We start from the raw sequence: 23,187 nt of genomic DNA on the forward strand, positions 1-23,187 counted from the left end.
TTAAGGACAACAAACGTACTCCACTTCTCATCTACAAGGCCCCACTATTAGGACTGTGACCTTGATTCAGAAGGCATCCAGCTCCAGGCTGGGGTCCCCATTCCACTTCTGCCTGCTCCCCTCTTCCAACACACTGCTTGCAGGATTGTCCCACATCTGTGAGTTTGTATGCTCATCTGTCATCAGCTTCTCCATCTCTTTTTTGACCCATCAGCCCAATAGCTAAGAGTACTGCAATAAGACACTAAGACTCTATGTTGAATTAATTCATTTCCTCTGTTTATATATAGGAAAGGCAATAAAAGAATACCATAGTACACACCAGAGATTTGTTCCCAAGCATCCTCTCTAGCAGAATTTCTGCTCATATTATCTGTAGCAATCTGTGCTTTGCCTTTTCCTCCACAGCAACACAATATTCCCACACCAATACCCCATGGTCAGGATTAGGCCCTGCACCTAGGACCTAAGGCACAAGTCTCTGCCACTTGAGCTAGAGAAATCTCTACTACAGGCTTGAGAGAGGAGCAGGCTGGGGACAACAGCTGGGGAGGGAGATGGGAGGGAGCTGTAGTCCTGTAGATCTACTGCCCAGGCCCCTGTCCCATTACTGATTTATATAATACATTGGTTTACATAGTACGTATTAATACTGGGATGATATATTTGTTTGGGCCTCTCTCCTGGCAAATCAGTGTTTAAAAAAAAAAAAAGCTAGTGGGTTTAGGGGCTGTCATTTGCTGCTCAGTTCAGGGTATCCCAAAGGAAAGCCCAAATTTTAAAGGGCAGAGCCAGCCCAGAAAGCCATCAGACAACAGCAGCAGAAAGGGGCTAATCAAGTGCTAAAGACACATCTGGAAAAACAGCTGTGTGTCTGGGCCTGCCATGCACACTAACAGCATCCAGAGGTCACCACTAACACAATGGGGCTTCACTGGAGCCCAGAAATCCCAAATGGATCAGGTCAGTCTCTCCTGGCTGGAGGGGTTTGTGCCCCTCAGTCTCTTTTGGTTGCTTTGCAATGCTGCATAAAACTCCTCTGGTCAACATAAAATTCCTCTGGTCGACTGCCACTGCTCGCTGTGACCAAGCAAGCTTGCAAGCCTCACAGATTAGCATTGCTACATTGGATACTCAGCATTTTTTCAGACTTTTCAGCCTTTTTCTACCTTTAGAGGTATGTCAAGGTGGGTTCTCAAAACCACACTAAAAAGAAATACAACAACCAAGCAGAGGTCCCCCACAAAATCAACTTAGTGCTATGGGAAGAGCTGCAGACAGGATGTGCATGGGACCCTGCTGGGCCCATCCTCCTCCTCATCCCTGTCTCCATGCCCTCCCCAGGCTGGTGCTTGGCTCACTGCATTGCAAGACATGGCTATGCTGAAGCAAAGGGCACTTCTCTGAGCTGTCTGCAGCTGCTCATCTCCGCATTAGCTTAGGTACATTAAGGCATGAAGACCAAGTGCATAGGAAGCAGCAAGACCCTCCAGGCACCTCCAAATCAGCCCCTGGGTCCTTTTCCATTGAAATATTCTCCAAATTCTCCTCTGAGATGCTCTCTGTCATCAGGGTGAGAAAGAGGAGCTTCTGGCTACAGGCTGGCCCCATGGACATTGCCTGTCTGGTTTAACCCATTGGCTAGAAGACAAGTCCATGAAAGGAGCCAGATCCACCCCCGCCTGCCGCAGGGCTGCAGCCCCCCGACGAGCTGTCATCATCCTTGTCCCTGTCCAAGTCTCTCCACCACAGCGGGGATTTTGGCAAGGCAGAAATGTAGGCAGCTCTGTTCCTCGCTTCTTTTTCCTGTTCCTGGGAGAAGAAAGGGGGAAGTAAGTATATCAGCACAAGTATATCAGCAGCTAAAGACTCCAGGCAGGGGAATGCTCCCACCTTCTGGGGTATGAGAGCCATGTGCTCATCTCTAGAACTCAGCAGGAGGGATGCAGCAAAGCATTGCATCTCTCCAGTGATCAAAACCCAGCCCTTCAACATCACCTCTGGCAGAGTAGGGACCTCTCAAATTCCCTCACATACTGCTCATGTCCTATGGGACACTGCTGTTTGGAAAGTGTTGATTTCCACCACTTGAAGGAAATCTCTTCTAGTTTGTATTCCCAGCTCACCCAGATGCCCATGGAAGCTGTGGATGCCCCATCCCTGGAAGTGTTCAACGCTAGGCTGGATGGGGCTCTCAGCAACCTAGTGTAATGGAAGGTGTCCCTGCCCGTGGCAGGAGGGTTGGAACTAGATGGTAATTAAGTTCCTTCCAACATAAACCATTCTATTATTATATGATAAGAATGGAAGAAGGGAAAAAACCCCAACCTGCCTTGCAATGGCTCAGGTGAGCATCAGGGGTGGTAGGAAGGAGCAGCTGGTTACCAGTCAGCAAAGGTGGGAAGGAGAGGAAAAGGTAGGATATAAGGAACAAGTTTTTTGCAATGAGGGTGGTGAGGCACTGGGACAGGTTTCCCAGACATAGCAGGAGCTCCACCCCTGGAAACATTCAAGTCAGGGTGGATAAGGCTCTGAGCAATCTGATCTAGTTGAGGATGTCCCTGCTTATCGTGCTGGGGGCTTGGGCTACAAGCCTTTAAAGGTCCCTGCCAACCCAAGCTATGCTATCATTCTGTCTTTCCCAGGCACTTAAAGAAAATTTCAGGCAGAACTGCCAGGACAGACAACAGTAAGTCAACCCCAAGCATAGCCACAAGGTGTCTTGTACCAATCTCAGTGCCCAGTTTCATCATGAAACTATAACCTGTTTATATCTGGGTGTTGAAAAGGAAAAGGGATTTGGCTTCAGAGAGTGGGTGGGTGTCTGCACGCACAGATTTTATCCAGAGGACACGACCCCGCTGCTGCCCGGATGGGTGGGAATGTGGTCCATGAGACAGACGACCACAGGATCGCACCCTGCTGTGCACAGCAGCCGGAGTTACCTGCAAGTAGAGGATGTTATCTTTGGAAATGGCTTCCATTAAGTCCTTGTGGAGGGAGTGTTCTCCGTGCAGACAGCCAGCCTCAGCCAGAGCCTCGTGCAGCTGGCAGCTCTGCCTGCCCGGCCGCTGCCTGTAGAAGAGGACATAGGCAGTGTCTTTGGGGAAGAAAGAAGTGACATTGCTGACCGATTCAAAGGATGAGAAGGAAACTCTAGTGTCATTGAAGAGGTACCACTGGATTTCAAAGTCCAACTGCTTGTCAGAGGCAGCTTTTGGCACCCCATCCTGGGGCTGCCCATGGGCAACAGTGTCAGTGCACTCCCTGGAGTAGCAGTAGTAGTGGCCACTCTCTGAGGAGATGCCTGAATGCACCACCACACTGCAGAGGTCATAGACAACAGACATGAAGCCACTTCCTGGGGCAGCACTGTCCTTCCCACGCCGGCAGACCTCCTCAGTTTCCTCTGGAGCCACAAGGATTGGTAGCTTAAGCACCACAGGGATAGAGACATTGTCCAAGATCTTCTTCCTCTTCATGGTCCGTGGGTCAAAGGAGAATCGCAGCAGCGTGAGGATGAGGTAGTGTGGACCCTCTGTCAGCTCTGCCACCTTCTCAGCATCCTGCAAGGATGCACATTTCTCACAGTGGTATTTATTCTCTGCTGTCAGTCTCTCCGGGGACAGAAAATAGTTGATTAAATCTGGGACAGATCTGGAGTCCTTGGGAGCGCATGCCTGCTCCCCAAAAGCTGAGAGAGGGTCTTTAGCTGCATCCAAGCCAACATTACTGCCATTTAATGGATTTGCTGCTTCTCCTGGCTCCTGGAAACCCAATGTTTCCACCAGCATCTGTGGGGCTGCAGGGTCCCCAGTCATGGGGGCCTTCCTCTGGATCCAGGGAGACCCTGTAGGCTGGCCTGCATTTTCAGGAGGCTCAATGAACTGTGGGCCGATTTCTTCCACTGGTAGAATAGATGTGCTCCCATGCATGTTCCTGTCTGATGGAGGAAAAGCCAGGGACAGATCTGTAAAGGCTTCTTCTCGGGAAGAAACATTCAGGCACTTCAAGCAGCGGATCTTTGTCATCATTTTACCTCCAAACATCTTCTCAATCAATGTCTTGTTTAAACAATGATGCTCCACCGCCTGAGACATCAAGCTGGATTCCTTGAGTTTCTGGTAGATCCTTTTTCCAGTCTTTTCTTCTTCATGCAATCTTTGGCAGGGGAGAAAAAGGCTGAGTTATGCATCAATAGAACACCAAGAGTTAGTTTCTAAAGTAGGGTTCCTGTTCTTCACTCCAAGGGGTTAATCCCAGTTCACCTGCCTGTACCCAGGGGTCTGATGCTGCATGAGGAAGATGGGAAGGAGTCCAGCAGGATTTGGGAACCTGAAGTCTCCACGTGCCATTGCTCCCCCACTAGAAGGATCACTGGGACACCAGAGATTTGGTATTTCTAACTAAAAGAAAGGCAAAAATTAACATTTTACAGAGAAGGCTGAGTGGGTTGTCAGGCAAGTCTCTAAATGTGGTACAAATTTAGATGGGATATCAGGAAAAATTTCTTCACTGAAAGGGTGGTCAAGCATTGGGAACAGACTGCCCAAGTAAGTGAGTGAGTGAAATCACCATTCCTGGAAGTGTTCAAAAAATGTGTAGGTGTGGCATTCAGGGACATGGTTTAGTGGTGGGCTTGGCAGTGTACAGTCAGTGGTTGGACTCAATGATCATAGAGGTCTTTTCCAACCTTAAAGATTCTATGATTCTATGAATTCCCTTTGCCTTCAGAGCAAAGGCAGAAATTTTCAAGCTGAACTAAATCCTGACCTTAACCCTAAGGCTGCAAAACAGGATTTTATCAAGGAGCCTCAGACAAGTCTCACCATCTTTCACTCCAAGCCTCCACCCTCCCAATTCCTCTGGGTCTCAGCTCCTTACCCCACTTGCATGTGGATCAGCATTAAACATTACATTTGGTCTTGGGATGCCATTGTCACCAGACTCTGAAATCACAGCACTTTTCACATACCGGTCCAGCAAGTACTTGAGATACTCTGAGCAGTCCTGCTGAGCTCCAGGAGTGAACCAGGGTGGCCAGGAGGCAGAGAGGAAGCTCTCGGGTGAGATGACAGGTCGCTGGCAGCAACAGAGAAGAAGTGTGTTTAATCCCAGGGATTTTGTTCTAAATTCACACAGGATGGAGAGGGGAGAGGAGTGTCTTTCTGGCTGCTTCGCTGGGAGCACAGTGTTCTGTGCCTGATAAGGTCCCTGTTTCCCCTCTACAATGCCTAATCCCAGTGCACAGGAAGACCTTCTTGGTTTGCTGCAAGCCAAGACGGTAAGGATGAATTTCAGCCATGATTTTACATATACTTGCATAAAATATCCATGTGTTTATCCTTTAATTTTAAAATGGTTTGTTGGCCTGATCCAGATAATTGTACTTAATTCAGCCTGAATTTAATTTGATCAGGATCTGTCTCATTAAATCCTTTAATAAAATTAAGAATAAACAAAGCAAAAAATCCACTAAACTTCCACCCAACATTCTGACCACTGCAGGCAGGTAATCTGGTATCTGTGTTACCAGATAATATAATTGCTGCCATGGGGGAAGCAGCTGTCTAATTAACATGGAAAAAAGACCCATCTTTGGCAAAAAAAGCGACTTTAAAAATATCCCAAACAAGAAAAATAACTAGAAGGAAATTAGCAGAAAACTATTAACCACAAACCACACAACAAGCAAATATGCTCCTGTACTTGCTCATCACAGAATATAGACACCTTAACCTGCCATCAAAAACTAGACCCTTCTATGACCAAATATTAAATTTAACAGGCTGTCTCTATTTTCCCCTAAAATGTTATCTGTGATGACATAATACCACAATGCTATAAGCCAGCTCTGTGAGTCAAGGCTTGGAAAATGTAGAAGTCCAGATGACTTGTTACCCAGCAAGGGAAAATTCACCAGATTTTCAAAATCTTGTCTTTCTAGGGACAGAAATATATGTTTTCAAGGGAGGAGTTAGATATGACCTAGCTGTATCTCCAGGAGTCACTCCTACTGAATGTTTGTCATGGAAATACTCATAATTAGTTAAAGGGTGTTGTTTTTATTTTACTTTCCCTCATACAGAAAGGATTCAAAGCATGTGGATTCTAAGGATTTTTTAATTATTATTCTTTTAACAAAACCACTTTTAAGGCAATTTTCCACAATTGCTTGTGCTCTACTGTGAATCAATAGAACAAGCAAGCTCCCCCAGTCTTCTTCCTCGCTGCACAGCAAGAAACAAAACCTCTGCTTTATACCAACAGGCTTTTCAGCTGGCCACAGATGTAAACAATTACTGAATGTACTTCATTGTCAAAACTATTAGTTATTACATCAGCCCAACCCAGGAAGACAACAGGTTGAAGACTGGCAGCCTGGTGTGAACATAGCCTGCTTCCATGGGTGATAGAAGCTTTCCTCCTCCACCCCCAAAATTAGCCTCCTTCATATAAACAAAATTCATCCAGTTATAAAAACCCACCAAGATCCACAGCTCCTTATCAGCACACTGGAGCCAGCAGGAAGCAACTTGGAGACGAGGCTTTCCGCAGCCGACAGTCCAAACAAATAACTAGAACATGAAATAATTACCTGACTGTGCTCCAAAAATGCAAAGAGCCACTGGAGCTTTGTCATCAGGGGCTGGGAGTTGCCCTCAGTTAAATTCAGCACTGAATGCCGAAAGCTACAAAAGAAAAGCAGAGATGCAATCTGTAAGATGGAAAATCAGTGTGGGACACATAAGTCTGGTGTGACTAGCAACCTCTGGAGCAGTCTTGAGGAAAACAAGAGAGGAAAAACTCACTCTGAAGCCATGAAAAGAGACTGTATGATGCTGTTCATGTAGCAGGTGTTTCCCAAATTAATTAACCCGATCTTTCCCGTTTCTGATTTGGATGCCAGACGTGGGTAGAAGCTGGCCAGCTCATTCTTCTGGGACGTCCAAGCATTTTGACCCAAGAGGTGTTTAATCCGGTCTTCATTGGGAATAGGAAGAGCCTTGGAAAGAGACATCTATGTTACAAATCATTATCTGTCTTCACAAGGGGAAGTGGAGAGGCAGGCACTGATCTATTCTCTCTGGTGACCAGTGATAGGACATGAGGAAATAGCATGAAGTTCTGTCAGAGGAGGTTTAGTTTGGATATTAGGAAAAGTGGTGGTCAATGGCTGGACACTGGAACAGGCTTCCAGTGGTCATGGCACCAAGCCAAGAAGCATTTGGACAACACTCTCAGGCATACTGGTGTGATTCTTGGGGTTGTCCTTTGCAGGGTCAGGAGCTGGATGATCCTTGTGGGCCCCTTCCAACTCAGGGTATTCAATTATCCTATTGACTACAACTGAGCTTTCCCTGTGAAGAATTAGTAATGGGCAACTGCAAAACTCTTCTGCTAGAGGCATTCACACAACTTATTTTCACATGAACATGCCTCCATGCAAGGAAGTGTTTACCTGTTTGTATTAGTCCTTTAGAGGCATTAAAGTTATAGCTAAGACCTACAGGCATCACCAGGACTTCTGCAGGCCCACCCTTAGGGAAGTATCTTCCCTCAACCTGCCTACGCAGGGCCCAAACTCAGAATTTTAAACTCTTTCTTCTACTATAATTTCAGGTGTTGAGGTTAGGACATCCCTACCAGTATGGCAGTCCCTCTGTACTAGGCTACCAACTACGATGCCCTTTTCATATGGAAAGCAGAAAAAAGACTGAGGAGTACATGTCTTACTTTAACTGCTTCTAGGACTGGTTCATAGAGGTCTGGAAATCCTGAGAAGCGGAAGAACATGCAGTGGATGAGCTCAGCCAGCTGCTCCAGAGAGCTCGTTGCAGAATTTGAGTCCTCCTTCTTCAGAGAGGCCACTAGCCTGGGGATGTGAGGGAGTATCTGGGAAAAGAAAATTCACAACAAAAATCACTCTAAATTACTCACAGAGCTTTAACACACATTTGGGGGCATCAAATTCACCCGCAGGCAGAAAAGACAGTGAACAGGAGTTGACTTCAGTTCCATTCTGGACTTCATCATTCACCCTATGAACTCAACATCAACTCTTCTGTTGACTTGAGTCAGTCTTAGAGGGTTTCATGTTGCATGACACCTGCAGGTTTGTGCTGCTCCATAGTGGAAAGGAGCGTTATGTGCTGACTGCCAAGTATAGGGATGCAAACCTGCAAGACAGATGGAATTAGCCTAGAAGAAGTGTTTTCTGCTGTGCTCTATTACTTACTGGATAAACTGAACTGGAATTGGTACGGGTGGATGCATGGCAACAGGCACATAAACAGCACGGTTGTTATTTTGTTCTCATCTAAAAGATGTAAAAGTGCACAAGCAGATGCAAATCCAAACGATCCATTGCTCACAGGCACCCTCTGCTGACCCTGCAGCTGCACAGAGAATTAACAACATATTTCCAACCCTGCAGATGTGCTAGAGTGACCCCAGGCACTTACACAACCTTTTTCATATTTATATTTTATGTTATTTTTAGCCCAGAATAATCCCGGAATAAAGTCTCGGAATCCCAGTCCAGCCATTTCCTGGTCCTCTCTTCCTCCCTTGGTCGCATCTCTCTCTTTCTTTCTTTCTCTTCAAAATGTTGGAGATTTTAACTATTTCCTTTCCAACATGAAAGGTTTGTTGGGAAGAAAATCAATCCCCGCAACATTTCATACATCAAAATTTTGCCAAGCTGTGATGGCAACAATTCTCAAAACCCTTCCAGAGTGCCAGGGCAAACACAAAAAGATAAGAAGCAAGACAGGGTTTCGCCCTGTTGTTTTTAAATGAAGAAGAAAATCTATGCTCTCTGGGATGCACATGGAAACTTCAAGCCAAGAGGAACCGACAGCTTTTGGAGTGTTCCAAAATTTGGACGCTCAACTGAAGACAATCTGTTGGAAGGATGCTATTTTTAGAAACCAAAGAGTTTCTCAAGAAATTCAGGCTCATTTAAAGTGTCTCCAGCTGAGGAATGAAAACGCAGCAATTGAAAATGTTGGCAACTTTGCTTTTTTCCAGCCTTATCTGTTTATTGTGTGAACTTTACGTGAAAAGCCAAATGTAAGGGCTTTAACAAAAAAGTATAAAATCAAGCATTAATAGGAGTAATTTTCCATCAGTGCTTTTATCAGCTCAATCACGGCAAGCATGCCTATGCCTTCAGCCTTGTTTTTTAAATCCAGCATTCCATGGGCAACACCAGTGGGAAGCAGAGCTGTGCCTTAGTGACAACAGCAAAACAAAATATAAAATGTCACTGTGGAAATTAAAAGTGGAGATTCAAATGCTGCCAAAAGTTGGTTTTGCTTTTAACAGCAGAGAATGCATGTAGTGGAAGTGAAGACTGATCCAGTCTTCTAGATGGCCCATCACTTCAAGAAATGGCAATGAGTGTCACGTGTTGGTGGCAATTTAAAGACACATGGATGAGATCCACTGAGTCCAATGGACAGTCAGGCACCTGCTTGGGAAGCATCAGAGCATGTTTAAGAATATATTCCTTGCCCTCAACAGTAAGAGCCCTCTGAGATGTTCTCAATGCAAAGGCTTCACCTAACACACTCCGAAGCCAGAGTGGCAACATCTACCACACCTCAGCCAAAAGGGTGGGAGCAAATATGGGGCAAATATGAAGGTATCTTCTAAATCTGCCCATGAAACCACATGCTAGGCCAGTCTGGGTCAGCCCCAACCAGCTTTATACTGATTTATCCCTGAAGATGAGCCATCCAGTGGGTAAGCCTCAAGAGAAATGGGAGGAACCATGAGAGGAGAAAGCAACGTCTCACTTTTCCTCTGCACCTCACATTCTGACATAGGGTGGCTGCTCCGTTTGTGGGAACCAACCTGTTTTAGGCTCAGGATTTGCCTTCACATCTCAGCACTGCCTCCATGGTACCCAAAAACACTGTTTAGGCTGCAGGAGAGGCTATGAGAGGCTACCTGTGGCTGCCAGGACAGGCTCCAAGTGAATGGACAGGGTTGGGTTTACATTACTCAGTAAAATCATGCAGATGAAGGAAATATTCCCCAATATCTCAGCACCTTAGGTCCCCTCCTACTCATGCTGCCCATGGCATGGTTACACTCAGGTCAATGTCCTCATCCAAGTGCCAGGTACAGCCTTACCAAGTGAAACGCCTCATGGGAGTGCTGGAAGCTCAGCAGCATGTACTGCAAGACAGACAAAGCCCCCTCTCTCACAATGGGGTACAGCAACTTGGAGAAGACCTAGTGGGGAAGAAGAAAAGCAAATGAGAAGGCAGAATGGCACTGCAACACACAGGAGAAGGGAACAGCAGGAAAGAGAGGCACTGGGCATCTACCACAGGTGCTGGTCTCTTCCTACTCCATGCTGGATGTTGAAGCAAGCAGCCTACAACTCATCTCCTACAAGTAATCTCCTCTCCAGAATGTTGTCTCAGGGCATCCTAAAAATATTGTGTGGGTTATACTTACTCTTTCAGGCTTGTGCAATGTCTGACACAGCAAGGTGCAGGCCTCCATAACAGCGCTGCACCTCTGTACCTCCTCATGAACAAGACCATGCAAGCACAATGAGCTGCTGGATTTTCTGAAATGTGCCTCTTCCATTTTATTAAGATATGTGGAACTTCATCGCTAACCTTTCAGGCAAAGAGATAAAAAACAAATACCTTTTTCAAAGGCTAAGTACTGATATTTATCCTACTTTACAAAAAATGGCGTAAGTTGATAACAACCTCTGCCCCACTCAGATCAGACTTCTGAGGGTTTCTAAGAATCACATGCTATTTTAAGGGCTGTGTCCCTTTCCTATGCATTAACAATGAAAGAAAACATAAAAAAAGCCAGAAATGCTTGGCTACTCTCCCACTGCTCAATGCACATGGATAATCACAAGGACAAATGCAGTTATTGATAATGTTTCAATACTGATAGAGAATCACAGAACCATTTAGGTTGGAAAAGGCCTGTAAGATCATCAAATCCAACTGTTAACCCAGCATGGTTAACCTAGTCTTGGTAACTTCTATGGTGATTTCCACTGGCAGCTCATCCAGGTGGTGTTCCCATTATTCGAAGGAAGGAACAGCAGGACCACAACATAGAAAATGTTTTTGAAGTAGCAACCAATTTCAGCACTTGATCAAAAAGTTTTCAGACACTGCAAGTGCTCACTGCCAAAACAGGTGATGGCAGTGTCGGTGGGAGTTTTATCTCCACTAATAAATAAACTAAGCCAGGGCACAGGTTTTAAAACTGACCTGTGACTGCATGAAGTGCTAATATGCTCACTGGTATGTATTTTGCCAGTGCCAGCCAGCACTGACCCAGGCACAGTCAAAGAGATCATGTCACATTCCCAAAGGCAAGTTTTACAAGAGCTCTACAGTTCTGGAACAAAAGTGTTTGGTTGGCTTGAAAATCCTTGGCTTCTTTATTTCTTTAAGATACCTTTCTTTTAGATATCAGTACCTCTGCATACTGAGACCTGAAGGTTGTTCCAGAGAACATCATTCCTGCAAAAAACAGTATCAGCCCATCACCCCATCCATAGCAATGCAGCATTCACAGGGGGTGCAGGGGACACAACAGTCCCTTGGGACAGCAAACTCTTTTCTGTACATTTCAAGTCACATCTCGTCCTCATTCAGTTGAAAGGCAAGATGCTATTTCAGGTGCAAGAAGAAGTCTGCTGTTCACATTCACATTTAAAAGAGCCAACTGACCTTTTCAATTTTTGAAAGAGTGACTTCAATCAAGATGCTGAACTTTTTCACTGCAGCCAAACCCTTCAGCAGAGCAATGATCCACTTGTCTATGTTCTTCCCCAGGGGCCAGGACACCCAGTCAATCATCCTGAAATGAGATACAAACTCTTAAATAAATTTAATGCACAGACTGTGAAAGCCAAGCTCCGCTCTAGGTCAAACCTCCTCCAAACTGATGTCTTGGTGGGATGACCAAGTAAGAGATGGGCTCTTCATAAGGCATTTCACATGTTATTCAAAGCATAACAGAGCCTGAAGTGAAATCACCCCTATGTCATCACCATGCCATGGTTCATCAGAACACCAGAGTCAAATCCAAAGAATAAAGTGGAGATTTTTCCCACTAACTTCAGTCAACTTGAGTTCAAGTTTTTAACACTGGTACAGTGCTCTACATGCCACCCATGTGAGGGTTTGATCAAGGTCTCTGCATTGTCACTATTAGATAACAAGTGATGCTGGTATTACCTCTGCATTGTTACTGGTAAGGAAAAACCACTCAGATTCAGATCTTTTAATTCTCTGTGTTGGAAACATTGATTCCCAAAAACACATTAAAAAAACGCAACCTGGTAACCCTGATAGAAGCCAGTTATTCCTGAATGTCACAGCTAACAATTTTCATCTATAGCCACTCAACCATTGTGTTGTAATGTTTCTGCAAGAAATAAGTTCTTCACAGAAGTCTCTCATAAAACAATCTCAGATTAAGTGCTGGCACACTGTTTCTGTTTAAATGTAATGTGAAACAACTGGGAAGCAGTTAAGACTTGGGATCTCCAAGTGTCAAACTCTCCTGACCATTTCAGTACTTCTGCTTTGAAGATATCCCAGATCTTCAGGCTCTACCTCAGTCCAGCTATCTTACCAAGTCAGTTCCTTTTGCTTAGCAATCTGTATCTCAGGTGAAATATATAAAGGGAAAACAGATAACTAACCACCACAAGGCAAAAAGCAGGAATAAGCGAAGTCTACAAGGAACTGGAAAAATTAAAGTCTACTTAGTAAAGAAACCTTGAAAAGCAGAATATGTTGGGATGCGAGAAACAGCAAAAGCCAAGCCAAGTTGGATAATTAAGCAAATGCCAGAGAAGATTCCACAGACATTTGCATCAGAGGAGAAGACGGAAAGTCATGCAATCCCTGCATACAGTGAATGTAATGGAGATTAAAGATATGATATGGCCTCTAGATGTGACTTCCAAATTAAACACATCCGCTGCCTCCATTTCAACAAGAGGAAGGAATTTGTCGGGGTGACAAAGAGGAGGTAGGTAAAAGAACTGAGACAGAAACAAAAGCAATGACAGCAGATACAAAAGCAAAACATGAAGAGATCATGAACTCCAAACATGAGGAATTGGTGATCTCCATCACGTAAAATTCAGCTCTGGTGAGTTTTAATGACTCTATCAACTTTTCCATGGTGCTTTATGTGAGATGAGTAGGGAGGTGGTTCCTATAATGTAAACAGGCAATGAGGGAATGAGTGGGAAGAAGGGACAGAGTGCCCCGGGGGTTGCCATAGGTGCCAAAGCCAGGTTTGTCAGGACGTAGGAATTTCTAGCAAAAGGACAGAAGATGGTATCTGACTGGCTATCTGAGAGTAGGTTACAAGCAGTGTTCTTCAGGATCTAACAATCCTGAAGAACATTAGCACAAATATTCTGAACATGGCTAGGAAGTTTGTGATGATGTACAGCTGACAGGCATCATCAACACAAGAGGAGAATCAAAGTATTATGAGGAAGACCCTGAGGATTAGAAATGTAGAACTGGAAGGAAATATATTGATTCAAAATGCATGCAAGGCACAAGAAATGGATGCTACATGATGGTAACTCATCTGCTTGAAGATAACCAGGCTAGGTGAATACAAGTTCCCAGTGTAACATCAGCCATGGTAAAGACCAGCACCATGCTGTGGTACAGAGGAAAAGGTGTTTTCTATAGCAAAACAATGACACTTCAGGCTGTTGTCAAGCTGCCATAGTAAACTGCACCTGGAACATGGTGCACAAATGTCACAATCTGTGTTCAAGCCCAATGAGCTGTGTCGATGAAACTTGTTAAGGCGGTCAAGGAAATGAAGACCATTTCCTGCAAGAAAAGCTTAAAACAACCTGGCTTGTTTAGCACATCCACAGGAAAGTAGAGATGGGAAGGGACTGCTCTACCTGCACATAAATAAACACCGGGGAGGCAAAAGATATTTCAGTTATTTCTGCTGGCATAAGATCAAATGAACTATAAGATGGCCAGAAATACATACAGGCTGGCTGTCAGAAGAAAGATTCAAACCATTAAAGCAACCCAATGGTGGACCAGCTATGAAAGAAAGGCAGTGGGAGGCAAAAGCCCAGCCTGGTTTGAGGAGCATAATTGAACATTCATGAACAGGGTCTGTAATGTCAATACCTACAAAGCAGAGAGATGGATCCAGAGATCCAAAGATCCTTTTTCACCCTATCTTTTTTTAAACATGCATAAAATGACTTTGCCCACTTCAAGCTGTTTTTTTGCCAGCACTGGTGGCTAACTTACAGTGCTGCCCATGCTGCTACAGCAGGAAGAAAGTACATTTTAAATTCACACTGCACTTTCCACATTGCAAGATCCACAAATATTTTAGCAGCCAGAACCCTAATTTTCCAAAGAAGCCATTAATTTTTCATGCTAAACTTTTAAAAACTCAGACAATGATTTCCAGAGGTAGCAAATGCCTGCATCCCCATGTGACATCAGATGCCTTCTGCACCTGGATGGACCTGGGCTCTTTGAAACAGATACACTCCCAGGAGAAAAAGTTCAATAAAACCCAAATCAGCAAGTACTTCTGATGTCATGGATGCACAGTATTAGAGCTTATCTAAAAAGAGACAAACTCTCTGAGAAACTCTCTATAAGAGATTGTGGTGTACACTTACACCAGCAGGTGCCAGCCTTGCTTTTTTCTACCACTATTTGTTCTCCCCATGCTTGACCAGAAGCTCCACCCTATGTCCAGTTTATTTCCCTGCTACTGACTCGGAAACTCAAACTTTGTAATAAGAGACTTCTGTATGCGACCAGTTTGTCAGGGATACTAAGCTGAAAGATCCTTTCAACTTGAACATTTTTCTTTGATTTTCTAGACGTGGAGCACACACTCATTAAAAGGCCAACATCAGGTCATGCTGGTTTTTGGGGCACCCATCTGCCACAAACCTGCTGCCAAAGCTTCCACATTTCTCTTAAGTGACCTTAATTACACTTTGCAGTCTCTGCTTAATGTTTGGTTAACTCTGAGTAAACATTTACTTGTCCTTCTGCGTGACAAAGAATGTTTTAAGGAATTACGCAATTGATTTGGCAACCCCTATATTTAGACACTGGCACCCTTAGAGGATTCAGCACCTGAAGCTCACAGATGCAGGTGGCCAGAAGGAGAAAAAGACAGAGAAGAGGATTAGGAACTGAACTGGTAACAGTCATTCGTCTTGGGTTTCTGTGGACTCTGGGAAAACCATGGCTTTCCCCCGCAAGCCAAAAAGAAGTAACCCCTTTCTGCGTACAAAAAGTTCCCATCAGGAATAATGAGCTTCTGTCATGTGGAAGTGCCACATAAATCTGTAATAAGAGGAAAAAAAGATGTTTCCAGTGAGAACAAGTCACAGCAACTCCCTTGTGTTAAGTGCATGCACTACTGCATGTGAATGTCATCTATTTAAATGGAAACCTCTAAAGAAAAACATGAGTTGAACATACAATCACAGAATCACTTAGGTTGGAAAAGACCCTTAAGATCATTGAAGATGCCCCTAAGCAAGTGTGGAGCAAGGCATTGGAGCACAGAAGAGCTATAGGACTTGGACATAAGTGTGTAAGGAAGATCTGGTGATGCAAAGAGGGCACAGGTGCTGCAAAATCAGGTCTACTATGTCAGTGTTTCACCCACTACTCTTCCTCATGCCTTGACAAGGTTGCTGTTGACTCTGTCTGTCCAGCAGCACCACATTCGTCTGACAAAGGTCAAGGTGGGACCATTGAAACAGTTGGGCATACCTCCCTCCCCAAGCTTTTTAGCTGTGATTGGTGGTTTAGAATGATGTCCTTATGGAGGGAGACAGAGATCAACACGAAATTCTGTAAAGGAGATTTTTGGGAAGAAAAAGCCCTCAACAGATTCTGGAAAAGAAAGCCAAAAGATAACTTCAAGATAGTTTATGTTTGGCATCCCATAACACTATTTATTTCTAAGAAAAGAAACTAAATTAAGCCAAATAAATATAATAATAACCATAGTCAATCATGATCATAATAACAACCAGTCTTTATTCTAGTTCTCTAGGACCTCAGGGCTGGAAGGAATGATACAGAAGTTTGCTTTTTTCTCACACACTCCTCACCAGACAGCACCAATCAAACAGCTTGGGATAAAACCATGCAAAAAACCTGAGTGCAGCTTTGGGGCGGGTTTTTCTCCAAACTGAGAATAACATTCACTAATGCAGCCTCTCCTACCTGCCAATGGCCATCATCATTTGCACATCAGTGATGCTGTCATCATTGGTTAGGTTTCTAATGACGCCATCCATGAGCTCCAGAGGGACAAACTGAACCACGCTGGCCAAGGCATTGGATGGTGCTTCCTGCTCCTCTGCAAGACATGGATGAGTGCCAACAAACAAGATGTTAGTCACCAGGAAAACCAGGCACATGAGATCATTCCTAATCTCTAAAAACCAAATCATTTCTGCCCACATTAATAGAATTATAGAACAGTTCAGGCTGGAAAAGCCCTCGAAGATCATCAAGTCCCACCATTAACCCATCACTGCCAAGTCCACCACTAAACCATGTCCCCAAGTGCCACATCTACACGTTATGCAGTGGATAGACAGCTGGTGCAGCGTAGAGTCTGCAGTTAGCTGTGCTAGGAGGACAATTCCCCAAATCCCAGTGCAGCACATAATGAAATTGGGTCTTAGCAGATAAGCTGTTGCCTGAAGCCATACACAGCCCAAAGGAGAGGAAGAAATCAAGGCACAAGAACATTCTTGGGCCAACCCTAGGTCCAAAATTTCCCCTGTGTGCTCCCTTTGTACTAAGTATTGCAGATAATTGCAAGGGGATACAACTGCAGCTTTGCCTGCTTGAAGCACCTTCCAAAGGACGAGGCATTCATACAGAGGGCACTGAAAAAAACATCTCCTGTAAGCTTAGGAATAGCTAGAGTAGGAGCTCACCAGCCTTTCATGGCACTGGTACCTCCAAAAATCTTCTGAACCCTTCTGCAAAAACCTAAAGGCCCCAGAAACTGGATAAGTATCTTCTGTCTCTCTCTCCTTAAGACACAAACACCCTCCTGACAGACACTAGGGCTTTATACCTCTAGATCAGTGAGAAATAACTCCTTAGCTTTATCCCTAGTCTCTAGCAGGGAGCAGGCCATGGGGTACCACCAAGTCAGCCATAAAAGAGTGACATTTCTAAAAGCTTTCGTGTCCCACTCTAAGCAGCTGCAGATAAGGTGTTTTCCATTGAGCCCAGCTGGTGCTGAAAAGTGCCGAACACATAAATTTGTGCTGCAAATCTTTTCAATCTAGTTAACAGCTCCTGTGTGCAGACTCTGTCTGGTTTCAGGGGATATTGTTTTCCCAGCTCAAAGTCCTGGGTAGCTTTGAGATGCTTGTTTATTATATTTCATCTGTGGCTGAACTTCTGCAGTGGATGAAAACCCTGCAAGATGTCAAACTAATAAAATTTGACTTCATCAGAGCCAACATTTACATTCCCAGCCGGGTTTTTTTAATTATTTTTTAAATTACCTGTTGAAGAAATGATAGTGAACAGTTCTTTCAAAGAGGGCAGGATGGCTGAGGTCTGAGTCCTCCAGATCCTCTGCAGCAGACCACTCACTTTATTCACCTGCTCCAAAAACTCCATGATATCCTCTTCCCCCTCAGAGACACACTGGAACTGCCCAATGCACCGGATCAGCTGCTGACAGAATAAGAGTTGGTGTTTTCCTGTGGGAATGCACTGAGGATGCTGGGTTAAGAGTTTGCTGATCTTCGCACACTGCTTGGGGCTGGGCCTCTCACAGACTTTCCGGAGCACTTCGATCCTCAATAAGCTGAAGATGCTGTTCGCTGATGGGCTTTCCAGGATGAACTGCAGTCCTAACTGGATATAATCAAGTACATAATGGCTTCTCTTCCCCAGAGGTCCATAGCCTTCCTGGAGGAGACGCAGCAGGAAGCGGACATTGAAGAACTCCTCAAATTCCTCTGGGTGATAGTGGCCATAGACCTCCAAAACCTCTTTCCCAATCTCTCTTTTATACTTGGTGTCCCCAGTGAGATAAAGCTTGGTAGATAGCTCCAGCATGGACCAGCATTGCTCACTGTCCATGGGCTGCTTTGCTGCCTCAATGACACGCCTTACGAGCCCTTGCTTCACATTGTTGGGGTATGAGGACATCACCACGGCTTCCAGTATCTTATCCATCTTGGCTCCCAGCTCCTAAAAGAGAGGAATAGAGCAGCAGGTTAGTTCCAGAAGGATCTGCTGAGCTTTCAAGTCCAGATTGGCAAGGGAGGTCAAAAAAGCAGAGCTTGAGAGCTGTCTGAGACACTATGAAGATGATAATTCTTGTGCCCTTTTCATGATGGTATTCAGAAGTTTCCATTCTGGTGAAGTTTGACTGAGATTAAAGCCCCCAAACTGAATGAATACACAAAAATACAGAACTTCTTCAGATTAATCACACGTTTGAGCATTTTTGCCTTGTAAACAACCAGCTACGGACTCACAGAGGGGATGAGTGAGGAATCAAGGGAGCCAAGGTCTTACACCGGTGTCTGCTGGCTCAGGTGCCCTCAAGAGCCAAAGATGCTCCCAATGACTGTCTTCACACTCAGAGAAGGAAAGAAAAGCCCTGGGAAGCAGAGGTGTGATTGCTAACTCTCTGTGCAATGGCAGGAGTGTATGTTTGACATTTATGCCGTGCTGCCAGCCACTCCATCTGAGTGGTGCAGTCTTGGCTGCTCCCCAGGGACCTGCTGCATTTGTATGCAGGACCAAAGCGAGAGAAGAGAGAAACTGCAGAGTCAGGCAAAGTTTCCCATTCGTCACAGCCCGAATTCACCAGCAAAAAAGTATTAGAGGATAGAACGGTTAAAAAAAAACCCCAAGGAATTCCCAAACTCAGAATAATATTTGTAACCAAGTGCTGAATGCACTACTGCATTAAAAAAAAACAAAACACCCAAAACAAAAACCACCACCACAAACAAACAAACAAACAAACCAAACCAACAAAAACCCCAACCAAAACCAAGCAACAAAAAAACAACCAACCAATCAAAACCAAAACAAACAACTAAAAAACATCAAACCATTACAGACTGAAAAAATCAGACAGTCAGGATATTTGTAGATGGATTGCAGGGACTATATTACAAAGGCTCCCCCACAGCATGATGCACTGCACAAATGCACATTTCAAGAAGGTCCCTTCCTGCCTATAGCCTGAAACCATCCACGCTTTTGTATCTGACCAGAATAATAATCACTACCTTTCTGCTCCTCAGTTTCCTAGTCTATAAAATGAGGACAACATGCAACAATTCCTAGTGGGGTTGGTTGAAAGATCTTTCATTAGCATTTGAAAAGCATTTGAAGCATTTCAAGTGGGCAGGGTTATATTAATGATGAATATATGCACAGGTGACATGTACCCCACGTATGGTCTTCAGAGATGACATCCAGAAGGGACCTCAGCATATACCATCTCATCCCTGGAGTAAGCCTCTATCTGAGCCAGGGAGTATCTTCTCTCCTGGTAGACAGCTGATTGCGAGTGGAAAAGTAAAACCCATGCCAGACACAAACATCAAGATCTGACTCACAGATGCTTGGCTGGGAAGCCTTCCCACTTGACCAAACATCACCTCTTCCCATCATTGCTTCTACCACAATCTCACGGGATGAAAAAAACCCACGATTGAGATACATATTTACATATATAGCCACTTCCCAGTCCAGCAATGACAGCAGTCTACATTGCAACGGCTCTCCAGGAACCACCTTGGCCTTTCTGTCCCCTGCCTGCTGACTCATACAGTCCTTTGTTCATGTGCTGGATTTATTTTTCCCCATCAAGCACCACTGCTGCCTTCCCTGCAAGAAGCTACAGAGAGCTAATGCTTTTCATGGCATTGCTTTCCCAGGATAGAAGATATAAGCAGGTCTCCTGAGGGACCGGCCTGCACAAAACCAGTAGCAAATGAGGACAGGTAATGTCTTTTCACCTCAAACAGAAAGTACCACAGTAGCAGAAAAGGCTAAAAGTCAACCTGAAGAACAGATGAGGCTTGCAGGCAGACCAGAAATCAGGAAAGGCATTTGTCTTCACTGTAGCTTAGTGGTCACCTTGTCCATACAGAGCCCAAGGCTAATTCTACAAGGCTGAAATGAATTCCTTACAATAGACAAACAAGTCTCAAAGAACCATCTTCCTCATCAGGAAACGTCGTAATGTCTCATATTGACATTAGGACCTTGAAGACATGCAGGGAGAACCACACGAGCTGACCTTGTGGTGAAGGTCACGCCCTTGTCACCAATGAAGGGCTTTACAATACAAGGTTGGGCTTCAGGTAATACAGTCCCACCAGCACCTCTCTAAACACCCTGGTGTCATCAAGCAAGAGGGGGAAAAAAAAGTCTGTGTTTCTGTTGTGTATCAAGAGTAAACCAAACTGCTCCCTGGGTGTGGGCCAGACAAAGCCAGGATGGAGGATGCTATTGCAATCTTAAAACTACATTAAAGCAATATTCAAGTTGCTTTGTAATATGCAATAATAAATACTGTAGCCTTAAAACTACACTAAAAGAGCATTCTACGCTAAAAGATCATTCACGTGTCAAAGGTTAGGAATTAAGATAGCTAATTCAAGCCCAGCACAGGCTCCAGATGCTTTCAGAGAGATATTTTAAGTATCCAATATTAACGGGGTTTTTTTCCCCTAGGACCTGCCTGGAGAGTGAATCAGGGTTTGCAGTGAAGGAGAGTGTTGTCTGTAAGATCACTGTCTCATTTGTTGTAGAAACTGGAAGTGTGTCATAAATAATCCACGGAACTGCAGGACAGTTTCATTGTTGTACAGCTGAATACTGCCTTGGAGATCTGACCTGTGGTTCTCCTCTGTCTAATACTGAAATAAAGAGACTAAATATTCATACAATTAGGCTTCTATAATGAGTGCTCCTGAAGTGAAACAGCCGTTCTGCATGCATCTTCCTCACCAGTATCAACAACTCATGGAAGAGCTGGAAGGATCTGCTCATTCCTGTTTATAATAAGAACCGAGCAGACAAGGATGCAGTAGAAGGCCAAAGTGTTAATTATTAACCTGAAGAGCTACATTGAGGTTCCCATCTGTTATGTAACTTACATAAAACATAAAGTACACAATATAAGGTTTGCAGGGTAAAAGAAAAAATCCCATGAAATAACAAAACTGTTCTGCTCCCCTGGTGAATGACTGGCAGGAACAACACAGGCAAAATCACAGAATTAGGAGTGATAGGACCTTGGGAGGTCTCTAGCCCAACCCCTGCACAAAAGTGAAATCAAACCAAGATGCTCAGGGCTTTATCCATTAAGGTCTTGAAAATACCCCAGGATGGAGATGATACAAACATCCTGGTCAACCTGCCCCAGTGCGAATTAGCTTATAATGGGAAGTTTTTCCCTATTTCCAGTTGGAAACTCATTCCTATTTATGTCTGGCTTTTTCTCACTCTCATGCTTTGCACTCCTGTGAAAAGTCTGGATCCATCTCCTGAATAACCTTCTTGTAGGCACTGGGGTAGTTGCTATCTGTCAGTCCTCAGCCTTCAACAGTTCAAGGGGTTAGTCCATCCCAGGTGAATCCATCTCAAGAGCAGGACTTTGCATTTGTCCCTCTTGAATTCCATGAGGTTCAATTTAGCCAGAGCGTGTTCTGGCCTTCCTGTATGGCAGCCCTGCCCTCAAGAGTATTGACTGTTCCCCAAGTCTGGCATCAATCACAAACTTCATGAAGTGAATTTCATCTCCTCATCCAGGCTGTTGACAAAAATATTAAAAGGAAAGGTCCCAGGACAGTTCCAACCCATTTCCTACCCAATTAGCAGTCCACACATCTAGACTGCAGTTTCTCTTGTGCCTTTGACACGCAGATGTAGCAGGGCATCATCTCAAAAGCCTTACTGTCATCAAAGAACACAACATCCACTACCCTCTCCTCATCCACAGATCTACCCATCCATCCTTGGAGGCCCTCATGTAGGTCAAAATGGTTTACTCTTTGTAAATAAACACTGGTCATTACCAGACACCACCTCCTTTCTGTGCCCAGACACAGCTTTCAAGAGGATGTGCTCTATGATCATCCCGAGAACCAAAGGGAGGATGACTAAACTAGGTTCTCCCAGATAAGTAAAAGAGAATTCTTCTTGATTTTTTTAAAGATGTGCTAGAGGGGAGATGTGCTTTGGATGTCTTCCTATCTCATCCTTGTAAGGCAATTGCTCAGACCTACAACACTGTCCTGAAGACACGCTCTGTTCCACTTGGCAGATCGATGACTGTTCATGGTGTTAGGTACCACACACTGAACTCAAAAATACACACCGGGGTCCACAGTGCTTTCTCCCATGCCCTCTCCATCTAAACCCACAAATTCTATGAAGTATTTCAACAACATATGCAACAGGTGCTGCTGACCACAAGATGGGTCCCCACAAGGACAGACACCCAATCACACTCTAGAAACCAGAGAGGGAAAAGACATTTAAGCAGAAAGCAGCATTGACCAGCTTAGCTTCGCTCTCCAAACTGAGTAAACTGCAAGAAAACCCAACCCCAAACGCCAACCTTGGTGTGAAAAATCACCTTAGGCTTTGCTTGGGTCTAGTCTTCATAATCTGTACTGTTCAGGGGTGTCCTTATAGTTTCTCATCTGCCTGGTTTTAATTTATTTCTTATATTAGGATTCATTTCAATTGAAATCTATCCAATTACTTCTAAATCAATTCACTTCCTTATTCCCTGCTTCAGCAGATTTCCAGTAAAGGCTCCTTAGTATTTTTTGCAAAATGCAGTATCAATTCCCACACCCCAGATCTTACAAAGCTCTGAAAATCTAATCTGAGACATACCTTACCTTTAGGAAATCAGTAATAAATCCAGCACATTTCCTACAATGGCATGATAGATAGTTAGATAAATACCACTAAAGGAGGGAAAAAACTTCCCACCATCCAAATATAGATTCATAAATAAAGTGATTTGCTTCTTACTTATAGAGAAGATCTACATCCTTGAATTCCCTGGAGGTCTGGAAGTACAGAAACAAGACTCACCTTTTATTGTCCTTAACTCCTG

The 23,187-nt window shown here is 44.3% G+C and overlaps 1 protein-coding gene across 1 annotated transcript; it reads right to left on the bottom strand.

Moving 5' to 3' along the window:
• Positions 1-1,641: 1,641 nt before the first annotated feature.
• USP35 (ubiquitin specific peptidase 35) lies at positions 1,642-18,260 on the bottom strand. The gene is made up of 10 exons (XM_009073950.1): positions 17,579-18,260; positions 16,272-16,407; positions 11,727-11,856; positions 10,144-10,245; positions 7,738-7,896; positions 6,813-7,006; positions 6,599-6,692; positions 4,976-5,082; positions 2,946-4,161; positions 1,642-1,812 (listed from the first exon to the last, which is right to left on the bottom strand). Exons 1-10 carry the CDS (start codon positions 18,258-18,260, stop codon positions 1,642-1,644), a joined length of 2,991 nt encoding a protein of 996 aa, XP_009072198.1.
• Between the last annotated feature and the right edge of the window lie 4,927 nt (positions 18,261-23,187).

This window comes from Acanthisitta chloris, unplaced genomic scaffold (genome assembly GCF_000695815.1).
Source record: "Acanthisitta chloris isolate BGI_N310 unplaced genomic scaffold, ASM69581v1 scaffold11654, whole genome shotgun sequence".
Taxonomy (NCBI): Eukaryota; Metazoa; Chordata; class Aves; order Passeriformes; family Acanthisittidae; genus Acanthisitta; species Acanthisitta chloris.

Excerpts from the sequence above, each read along its gene's own strand:
- USP35 (XM_009073950.1), bottom strand. The coding sequence starts at position 18,260 with ATGGATAAGATACTGGAAGCCGTGGTGATGTCCTCATACCCCAACAAT. Across the intron at positions 11,857-16,271 it reads ATGATGATGGCCATTGGCAG|GATGATTGACTGGGTGTCCT; the intron begins GTAGGAGAGGCT and ends ATCTCATTTCAG. Across the intron at positions 10,246-11,726 it reads CTCTTTCAAAAATTGAAAAG|GTCTTCTCCAAGTTGCTGTA; the intron begins GTCAGTTGGCTC and ends CTTCCCCACTAG.